At 38.1% G+C, this 11,281-nt stretch overlaps 1 protein-coding gene across 3 annotated transcripts; it reads left to right on the plus strand.

The window, feature by feature from the left end:
- The first annotated feature begins 1,758 nt into the window (after window positions 1-1,758).
- LOC126373022 (REST corepressor 1) lies at window positions 1,759-11,049 on the plus strand. 3 transcript variants are annotated; one of them, XM_050018975.1, is made up of 11 exons: window positions 1,759-2,029; window positions 2,315-2,467; window positions 2,716-2,930; window positions 3,017-3,205; window positions 3,722-3,802; window positions 4,806-4,921; window positions 5,070-5,301; window positions 5,747-5,900; window positions 7,936-8,088; window positions 8,374-8,465; window positions 8,780-11,049. In XM_050018975.1, exons 1-11 carry the CDS (start codon window positions 1,924-1,926, stop codon window positions 8,873-8,875), a joined length of 1,587 nt encoding a protein of 528 aa, XP_049874932.1. In that variant the 5' UTR covers window positions 1,759-1,923; the 3' UTR covers window positions 8,876-11,049. The 3 variants fall into 3 exon arrangements, with proteins under 3 accessions (XP_049874932.1, XP_049874933.1, XP_049874934.1); XM_050018976.1 differs by having other exon boundaries at window positions 2,330-2,467; XM_050018977.1 differs by lacking the exon at window positions 3,722-3,802.
- The last annotated feature ends 232 nt before the right edge of the window (window positions 11,050-11,281 follow it).

Consider the following 11,281-nt stretch of genomic DNA (forward strand, 5'->3'; position numbering starts at 1 on the left):
TTCGACAGCAATTTTTCGACCTTCCGCAAGATGCGTTTTTCAAATGTTTTGAGAGCTGGTTTAGCCGAATGCACAAGTGTATAGGGGTTGGAGGGGAATATTTTGAAAAAATATAAATATTTCTTTACCATATCTTGGCTAATTTTTGTTTTACTAAAAACTTTCGGAACAACCCTCGTATTATTGGGTCATGTTATTGATGCACTATGCAGTTCCTTTTAAAGGAGTGGTACTTAGTTCTGCTGAAACTTTAGGTATTTTCTAGGGTACCTTTTGTGGACTTCGGTCTCCTAAACCTTCTCTCTTGATCATCTCAGTTGCGGTGTAGTTAAGCGGGGTGGCACCCAGTGTGAATGTCACGGAGTCATCCGTCGCTCCAAAAATGGGTACGGGAGACATTCATGACGTGACAATCAAATATAGAGCAACATGGGCCTCCCGCGGACCGGAACTCGATGATGTCGAGTGTTGTGGGCATGACTGGTTAAAATAGTTTCAATTTTAGTTATTTATTGTTGACAACCTCCAACAGTTAACAGCCTCCGTGGTCTAGTGGTTAGAGCGTTAGGCTCACGATCTGAAGGTTCGATTTCCGATGGGACATTGTCGAAATATCACTTTGTGAGACTGTACTTTGTTTGGTAAGGACTTTTCAGGCTTGAATGACCTGATTGTCCAAAAAAGTAAGATGATTCCTTGCTTCAGAGGGCACAAAAAACTAAAACACCTCCACCAACCCGCATTGGAGCAATGTGGTGGAGTATGCTCCATACTAGGCCTGTGCCCAGCAGTGGGACGTATATAGACTGTTTATATTATGTTATGTTATCATTGACAACCATTATGATGGTGAATATGTGTAAGTTATTTTTTTTTTCATGAGTGTCGCCCACGTACAGGTGGCACCCACGCCAGACAGCTGCTCCACTGCGCCCGCTCCCGTAGTACGCCACTGGATCATCTTATTGTTCGTTGATTGGAATGCAAGGGCAAGATAAAATACCTACCTACAGCCAAAGCTAAAATAGCCAGGGGCCCTATTTTTCTCTCCCTTTGCAGTACTTTGTTACTTTTGTTTGTACCTTATATAAAGGTTATCGTTTATACTTGAAAAAAATTTGGTATGGCAAAGATACTCGATTTTTTACACAGCTGAAAGTACTTGAATGGTTCTAACTTTCTCTTGATGTGATGGATAAATTAAATTATGGAGGGACTCCTTCTTTCCCTAATGATTTTTATGATTATTTATGTAATTCACAAGTACTTAGATAATAATATTTATTATGTTTTGAGAAGGTATAGATAACTTTATGAAAATTGCTTTTGAATAGCGCCATCTGTTATTAGAATTACGATATTTCCATGCTACTAATTACGGAGCTTCTACATATATATTTATATCTTGAAGTATCTATTCACTTAATATAAATCCTCAAAGCAATATTATTTTTTACATTTTATCTTATTAAAGTTAATTTACATTTAATAAAACGAATAATATTTTAAGACATGTGTATCAGTTCTTTTTATAAAGTCTGTAACTAAGTGTTGCCGTTAGGAAAAAAATACAATTTACATTAGATTATCGGATTTTAAATTAGTTTTGCAAAATATTAGCTCAATAATAAAGTTATATGCAGTGAATGTAGTATTTTGTGTTACTTGTGTAGTTAAACAATTTTATTATTCAGTAAAAGTATTAATTAAAAAAGTGAATGTGTAAAATACAGACGCCATCAAATGACCCATTGCAGTCCATGGCTGGTTTGTCAAATTATTGATGCGGTGGTTTGAATCACGTTTGAATTGATGTGCGAAGCTTCGCATTTCTTTTTATATCATATTATAAGTTTATGTGCTTCAAAATTGTGAACTGTAATAAGTGTAATTGTTTTTGTTAAGTGTACAATTAAATAAATCATGGTTTTGGCCGAGAGAAGTAATGATGTTCGAAACGGGAAGCGGTCGAGGGGGCCAAGCCCGAATGGCCATGGAAGTCCTGACTCCAGTTCTGAAGATGAGAATGGTATGACAACTCGTCTTTTCCAAATTTACTATGTTACGATGCGACAGTAAGCTTATGTATGTCTGGGGCGTCTACTTGTACTCCTCACGTCATGAAGTCATCATACGCATCATGCAGCCCGTCACAAATAACACATTCATGTAACGCTTGGTATCTTGCTTGTTGATAATGTGGTAATTTATTAATTGGTGTCATCTCATAACATGCTTTATTTTTTATGCTTTCCATCATCTGCCTTACTGCTGCGCTCATCTCATCACCACCAAATAACATGAAACCAAGCAGTAGTGCCATTTGCAGCAGAGAAAATTAGAGTGGGTCGAGATTACCAGGCAGTATGCCCTGAACTAGAGCCTGTGGAGCAAAGGAGGCCTGAATTGATATCTGACAGAGCTCTGCTTGTGTGGTCACCAACTTCTGAAATATCAGACTCTAAATGTAAGTAAAATGTATGTATGAAGGCCATCTATATGTACTAACTTTAAAAGTTATTAAATGAGAAGTTATTATATGTGTTCCCGGCAGTGTACAAGACAAGTTCTTGAATATCAAATATAGGTTTTAGAATAGTTTTGAAATTGGTTTGTTGATTTAGATATTTTTTTGACTTATTTTGTTTGGATGGCCTTATAAATGTATTTATTAGCTGGTTATTATCAATAATTATACATAAATTGACATTTTAGTGGATGAATATATAACAACGGCTAAAGAAAAGTATGGTTATAATGGTGAACAAGCCCTTGGAATGTTGTTCTGGCACAAACATGACCTCAATCGAGCATCAATGGACCTTGCAAACTTCACACCATTTCCTGATGAGTGGACAGTGGAAGACAAAGTGTTATTTGAGCAAGCTTTCCAGTTTCATGGAAAGAGTTTTCATAGAATACGACAAATGGTAATTATATGTATTTGTTCTGTATAAACAATTACTTTATCTTTAGTGGTTATAAATGATGAAACCTGTTTTTGTGATTTCAACAGTTGCCTGACAAATCAATAGCATCTCTAGTCAAATACTACTATTCATGGAAAAAAACTAGAGCCCGCACTTCTCTTATGGATGTAGTGAGTGAGGGACGGAATGCAACTGGCTCTGGTGGAAGTAAGCGGGAGTCTGGCGGGGGCTCTGAACCTGGTGGTTCAGATAAAGAGTCTGATAATGATGAGAAGGTATGTAACATGTTCTGTCATTACATTTTTATTTCCTATGTTGCTTTTATGTGTGCAATCTCCATTAAAATATTAAATGATAACAAAACATAATGTTCTATAATCTTTACCTGTTCTAGGATTACTCAGTGTATCTGGATTGTCCAACAACTTCTCTTTTGAAATTGTGTTAAGGTAACACATTAGTTAGTAAATAGAACTGCAGAGTGGTACATCATTGATTTATAATTTGTTTGAATTATATGCTGATTACTTGGCCCTTTAATTTTTACCTATTGCCATTGAGGATTTAAATCCCCCACAGTTCATCAGACATGATCCTGAGGTTAATTTCTTATTCGCTCTGCATGTGGAAGAAGTACCTATTTTGTTTTGAATTTAATTAGGTCACTTAATCTTCCAAGCAACTTTTGTAAGGATTTGAGGGGTTTTCTGTATTTGGGGGATGTGGCTAGGCGCCCTAATGTTTGGATAGTGGCTGTTGGTGTATGGTATCATGTATGTTGGATATGACAGAAGTGGACTTACCACCGCGGCGTAGTGCGCGCCGGGGGCGGCGAGACCGCGCCGCGAGCCGCCGGGCCGGCCGCCGCGCAGGTGGGTGTCAGCTTCACAGGTGTCTTCCACTTCTTGATGTTCAGTGTCTTCTTACATTCTATCACATTTCCCTCTACTCTATTCGGTGTTTCATCATCCATATATTGATGTTTGCCAAGTTTCCTAGCTGTGATTTTGATGTTTCCTTATTGATGTTACCCTCTCAAATTTTACGGTGGCTATTTATCACAACGTAAGTGTTGCACTTCATTACATTTTATTTTCACCATGCAAGTTTTGATGGCTTTTTTATCATCATTAATTATGATTTTATTTTATGTTTTTACTGTATGCATTTACAGAGTCACAGAAAAGAATATAAAATCATTTTTTTTGTTGTTTTTTGGTTTCATGTTCAAAGGCTACTAATTTTTCAGCATATTATGATCATCATTTGCTTTCAACATGTAGTTTGTCCGCTCTGCATTTGTATCTACCAACTGATTGCTGCCACACTCATGAACAAACACTCATTTACGTGATCTATCAAGTGTTCAGATAATTCAGTGCAGTTATAAAGTATTCTTCTTTTTCCCAAGTAACAAGTCCATTCAATGTATACATTAGTTCATGACTACAAATACTGGTCATTAATACATTTTATATTAAAAGAAAGAGAAGGATACACTTTGTTGTTATGACAATATAATATAATAATATATTCCCTGGTAGGGTTTTCCTCTTCAAATATGTATGTACTTTTCAAAGTTAGTTTCTGTGTAATCATTATTTATATTAATAAATGTAATCCTATGCATACTTTCATATCCACTCCTTCCTATTTATCCTCCTTCTCCGCATCCCTTATTATCCCGCATGCTTCCTTTAAAATAGCCCCATACACGAGAGTCTTCAAGAGATTTTCAATGTGTGCAGAATATCATTTAAACTTCGTAATGGGTTTTTAAAAGAAGTGTGTGAGGATTTTTAATGACAGCACATAGGCGATAGGAATGTAGGTGTGTGTAAGCGGTAGGAATGTAAATTATGAATTGGGGTTTAGGGCGAGAACGGCGGCGAGAACGCGGGCAAGTGGTGCACGGTGTGCGGCATACAGTGCTCTCAGACCACGACGCACAACTCACAGAAGTTATGCCAGGCATGCCTCGTGCACGCCAGGTCGGTAATCAACTTAGATTGTTTTCTACATCGCATTAAAATTATTTGCATGTCTAATAAGTACTGTAAAAAGTCTGCAGTGTGATTTCATCTTTAACCTTAGTAGGAGATGAGGATTGTTGTTTGAACATTGGCGGTAATGTGACAGACGCACGGGGACGATGCGACCGCTGTGCGGGCCGTCCGGGCGACGCGGCCCCGGCTCAAAGCAGCAGCGTTACAAGCACCGGTTGCCTCGTGGCATTTACATCAATCATGACGATCTCGTCGCCATGGCCACCGGCCCGCAGCCCGGCGACACTCCGCAGCGCGGGCTTGTCAATCAGGGTGAAGCTATGCTCAAAGCCATGGACAGAGAAATTACATCTCTCAAACGACAAGTAAGATGCAACCCGCCACTGATCGCTAGTAGCGTCGTATCATACACATTCTCACTCTTACCTCCACACCGAGAGTGCATTTTGTCGTATTCCAATATATTTTGTACAGAACCTATTAGCATGAATGTGAACCCAGCGACCGGGTGATGTAATGTGAGAATGTGATATTTTAACAGATTTCATTATTAGTCAATTTAAGTAGTAGATTGCAATACTAGGCGGTATTGTGATAAAAAAAATGTATTCTGCACACATAATAGTTTTAGGTCATAATTTGTTTTATGTATGATTTTGTTTATATTCCTGCTTGTCCTTCTGTATCGCTCAACCCATGAGTCCCGAGTGTAGTTTATTGGATAATCCAGATATGCACTTTGATTTGGCTAGCGAGTGGTCATGTACCTATAGAAGTAGAAGTCGTTTGAAGAGTGGGTGTGTGTGTCAGGTGCAAGCGAACAAGCAGCAGCTGAGTGCGATGAAGCGCAAGGTGGGCGACGCGGGCGTGGAGGAGCTGCGGCCCGGGGAGCCGCCAGCCAAGATCAACGCGCGCTGGACCAACGATGAGCTGCTCATGGCCGTCACAGCCGTCAGGAAATATGGTAAGCGTAATGTCCCTAGGTATATGTATGTGGTGCGCTAAAGTGCCCTATATATGTTCGAAAATGTCGCACCTATCTCTAACGGTTGAGCACTTTGTTTTTCGGCCATTTTGTTATTTAAATACCGTTTCGTGGAAAAAAAATATCCAGGTGTGATAGTTTCGCCAGGCAGTAGGGTGTCACCCTGGCGTGGAGCAGTTTACGAAGATTTGTCAGTTTTCTCATACTTATCGTGACGTCCCGATCACCGCCTCGGGACGTCGAAGAGGCCTTCGACATCATTTCATCATTTTTACACCTAGGTGCTCCTGATAGAACTTTCCTGCTAGAATTTATAAAAACGCTAAAATTTGTGAGGATGTAAGAACGTTTTTTTTGACGTGACTTATAGATTAGTAGATTTGAGTCGATTTGCCGCAAATGGCATTAAGTACTTGGCCGGACTAATGGGGAGCGCTGGGGGCTCTCACCCGGAAATGTAAGGACTACTACACAGTGATAATATACACATTAATATGCACATTAATATGTACATTAAGGCTATAATTTATAAAAATAGATTTGCAGAGGAAGTAGCGAGCTGCCTCTAGTGAGGAATAAGTACCCCTCCGTTACCCAGAGACGTCGAGTGTGTCGATTCTCTTTCTAGTGCCTCTAACGAGTAAAGGTTGACTACCAGATTTGCATGCATCCAATTTATATCCCTACTTAATACTCTGTTATTTTTACCAATCCAGTTTCCTTTTATCAAATTTAATTCCCATCCAATTAGTACATTGGTAATTTGCTCTTGGTTTTTACGCCTTAGCATATGAATGACGCACAGGAAAATGATAGATATACTAAAGTAACATTATTATACCTCAATGGGTACATAATATGTATATCAGCTCATGGGCTCTAATGCTTGTTCTTCTTTCGTGTGGGTTGAGAGATCAATAATTACCGACCTTATCAATTTTGGTTTTAGGGTTATTTTTTAAACTTGCTTTCATTCACACGCGTGGGAGTGTTGGAAACGATTGAGCAACTTGAATTAAATCAATTATAGAGTAGCATATTAGAGTAGCAGTAAGAGCCGTGGTAGTCCAGTTGGTAGAACACTTGCCTCTCACTTTGAGGTCACAGGTTCGAATCCAACACAGGGCTAAACCAATGATTGTCGAATTTGTTTTCGAATTCATGTTTGGATTATAAATTATTATCACGTGCTCAGCGGTGAAGGAAAATATCGCGAGGAAACCCACATTCCCGGGAAATGCATTTTTGGAGGTATGGGACCTAACCTGTATTGGGGTGGTGCGTTCGCGGGTTGGAACGTCAGACAAGCAGTCGCTTCTGTAATAAACCGGACCTGTCAAATCTTCAGGCTAGGTAAGCGGACCCCGTGAAAAACGGGGTAATGATAGAGTAAGAACATTTTGAAAATGGGATAAACAATGATCAACCTACAATCTCAGATTATATTTGGGCGATTCGGGAGTTAAATCACCTCATAGAAAAATGTATTAGGGCAAAACGATCTTAAATTCAAATACGATGTAGGTACTATATTGCAATCTAAAGTGGCAGTAAGTTGTATTTTGATTACTCTTTGCTTTGGACATGCCACTCTGAATCACTGGAGTGAGTTTATAACACAATATAACAAAAGCTCACGACCATGGTCACTACATGGTTTTGAAAGAAAGAAAAAATATTTATTCGACATACTTATTGTTTTAACATAATTAACATAAAATAATACAGTTATGAATGTATGCCGAAATGGTGTTGGACATGTCCCAATTGGGGTAGTCAGAGGTACATCACAAGATGAACTAAGTAACCACGCTTCACCCAACTTTCAGTTATACCGACTAACGTTGGTCTAACGATACGGTAGTCAGCCGTATTGCCGTCTATAATGGTCGAGCCAACTGTGTTAGTGAAAACTGCCCTTATTATATTACCATTTCAAAAAACCTGTGTCGTGCAGTGACTGTATAAGCATGTATGTTTCATACGACTATACTGGAGCCTTCAATGTCTGCAGGCAAGGACTTCCAGGCGATCGCGGAGACGCTGGGCACGAAGACAGAGGCACATGTTCGCACATTCTTCATCTCGTACCGCCGCCGTTACAACCTGGACGCCGTGCTGCGCGAGCATGAGGCCGACCGCGGCAACGCGCACCACATACAAGCCGGTAACTATTCTTCGTTCGTGTCGGCTGTGAGGTCGATGACCGATCTCAACACCGACAGTGCATCAAGGTCCCTGAGGTTCCGTCAAGGTTGACATGGTTCGTGTAACGTGCGAACTTACTTCGGCTAGTAGTAGCCACTAAAACTACATACCTTCCGGAGCACTGACCATTTAATGTTTAGATAATTAGGTGATTTTAGACAGAAATGTCTTAACCAAACTAAGAGACGGTCTTATAATGTGATATTTTTATTTAATTTCGTTTGTATTCCCCTACGGTTTACAGGCGCCACAAGCACAGAGAATGAAAATGGTTCTGAGAATACTACCACGAATAACGGCACCAGCTCTCCTCCTGGCAGTGGTAAAGATGAAAAGGTAAGTAAAGATTGGATACTATTTCTTTTCTCCTATTTATGTCTATAAATGCCAAGTAAGATATTCTTGCTGAGTACATTGCGTGTAAAATGGGTAATAAATAAGTTTCTTTCTATTGGGACATAATACGTACATTAATAAAGCTGCCGTAGTAAATGCATTAATGTAATGTTGAGAGTTTACTGTCGACATTTCTTCTTCTTTGGAGCTGGCAAACTCTTGGCAATGGCATTTGGAACATAGATTAGCTATTTTGGTAAAAGGATTGGCCAATTTTGGGTGTAATGCGTATAAATTGGTTTTGTTGTCGACAGACGGAGGTGGACAGCGAGGGCGTATCGCTAGGCGCGCCGGCGGAACAGGGCGGGCCGCCCACCACGCCGCCCAAGCCCGCCAAGCCAGCCAAGTGATCGCCGCGGGACTGACGTGGGCGCCGCCACCACCCCCGCCCTGGCTCCACACACGCATCGCTGATATATCGACCTGGTTAATCTTCGACCTCGGAATTATATACGATTCCGTGGCCGAACCTATTGAGTGCATCGTAGATAATGAAGCGTATAATTTATTTACATTCGAATATGTAATAATAACACTAGCCGGTCCGATGCGTTGCGTGATCGCGGCCGAGAACGGGTTATTCACGATGCAAAGTGTATCTGAAAAATTCGTGCCAGAGTTTAGTTAGGCATTTATATCTACGCGGCGACGCAGAGTATCGTAAAGTAGGCTTAGTATAGGATAAAATAATGGTGCAAGTATTTTTAATGAAGAGTTAGTGATCACGGCTATGTTGGTTGTAAAGTTTGTCGCGTCAGGCTAGGGAATGTCGAGTATACGTTGTAGGTTGCACTGTATCGTGAACTTTGTAAATATTTAATTCGATATTGATATGCTACTAGAAGTAAGTTTTTTATATTGTGCGATCGTCATACTTATTGTTAAAGTAATTAGGAATTAAATATGCATTTTATTCTGGTTTGAATGAAATACGATAATGGAGTGTATGTGAGCTGTGCTCTCATTGGACACGGCGGCCGTTTGATATTTTAGTTTATGATCTCTTCTGAGTTTGTCAGCGGATTTGTGAGAGTGTTACTAACACGTACTATAGGTAATTAATATTATTCACTTGCCTTAAGATATACATGTCTCATGTACTCGCATGTTAAACAAAATATTACGATGTAACGCAGAGAGTAGATAGGTATATTTTAGTAGTGCTGCAAATATGCAGTATAATACAAATAGTTTTATAAAATGATAAAAGTAATAAGAGTAAATATTAGTTAGACGGTTTTATAGCGTTACTACAATTTATTTAATAAGTATATTATCAGTATATTGTCCACTTCGCTTCTAGTTAATACTATCTTTAAATTATTATACCTAAATAAAATTAACTTGACTATACTCAGTAGATAGTGGCGATAAATTTAATGCCAGAAATTATGAAATTCCGCTGAAATAGAATTAGACAAGTTACGAAACGCCTTTGCAATAACAGTACCTTATACAGTGAGATAATGGATTAAATTGCTTTACACCGCGTGCACATTTTGTAATGATTAGTGACATAGATAATACTATATTGACGATATTTTTATACAAGTAAAAGACATCTCAATATTTAGATAAGTTTGAATGTGTGAAATATTTAGTTGAATCATTTTATCGTAATATTCGTTTTAACTTCTTACAGTAGTGTTTAGGTTTTATTTTGTTTAGTACGATGTGATGAACTATCACGTCTCGTGTAGCATAATGCCGTAGTTTAATGTTGAACATCACGACATAATGGTGAGCCGTTTGATATGATTTTATTTTAAACAAGAACCGAAGATGTGGTTACCGATGTAAATTTTGTTTATAACCTTACATTTTTTTTGTATATACTTGATTAGTTTACGTGTGAATAATTACTAAATCAAAAAGTAATTAAGACATCGATTGAATGAACCACCAATTGTTTTTATATATTTAATGACTCGGAAATCGTCATTTTTATTTAGGTCAATATCCGCCTAACATCGACATAAGCAATATTTTGAATTCCTTTTATTACTATAATCCATTTTTTTCCACAAGTCTACTAATATTCGGCAATAATTTTATTAGTTTAATTTTAGTTAATGGGGTTGGAAGTTTTTGTAAGCGCTTGTAAATACATACACACATGCTGCATTATGTAAGTTGCACATCCGGAAGTAATATTGCAGACGTTGAGCTCCCGCGAAACATACGAGTTGTATTGTAAGGTGCGTTTACAAATGGCAACTACTATGATCGCTCCAAAGACACCCACAAATAAAGTCATCTTATTTATTCACGCTAACTAGGGCTAGTACGTACGTTGTTACACAATTAAATTATTTTTATTATTATGTGTTTTGTATATTAGAATATGAATCATTTTCGTTTATGAGGTTTTTTTGTAATAAGAAAGCTCAAACAAACAATTTAGTTTTAGTCCCATCAAAACAGTCTGTGCGAATCACAATTGACTAATTACTATGTATTTCTAAAATTCAGGGATTTTAATTTTATTAAGAATACTAAATAAATTTAAGTATCATATAAATTATACCGGATTTTTATTTATTCATCCATATTATCATTATCTGAACTACTCTAAAATTATATGATCTGTGATAAGTAGTTCGGTAGCGAGGAAACTAATAAATACTGATTCTCCATCATATCTAGATAAAACATTGTTTAAAACAGTAGGTCAGTTTCTCAAAGTACCATAACAAGAAGACCAACAAGAAGCTTAAAAAAAAAGAAAATAATGCTCTTGCATAAGAACAACATCT

The sequence above is a fragment of the Pectinophora gossypiella genome, chromosome 15 (genome assembly GCF_024362695.1).
Source record: "Pectinophora gossypiella chromosome 15, ilPecGoss1.1, whole genome shotgun sequence".
Classification (NCBI taxonomy): domain Eukaryota; kingdom Metazoa; phylum Arthropoda; class Insecta; order Lepidoptera; family Gelechiidae; genus Pectinophora; species Pectinophora gossypiella.

Coding starts and splice junctions, on each gene's coding strand:
- LOC126373022 (XM_050018975.1), top strand. CDS start 1,924: ATGGTTTTGGCCGAGAGAAGTAATGATGTTCGAAACGGGAAGCGGTCG. Junction 2,931..3,016: donor TTCATAGAATACGACAAATG/GTAATTATATGT, acceptor TGATTTCAACAG/TTGCCTGACAAATCAATAGC. Junction 8,466..8,779: donor GCAGTGGTAAAGATGAAAAG/GTAAGTAAAGAT, acceptor TGTTGTCGACAG/ACGGAGGTGGACAGCGAGGG.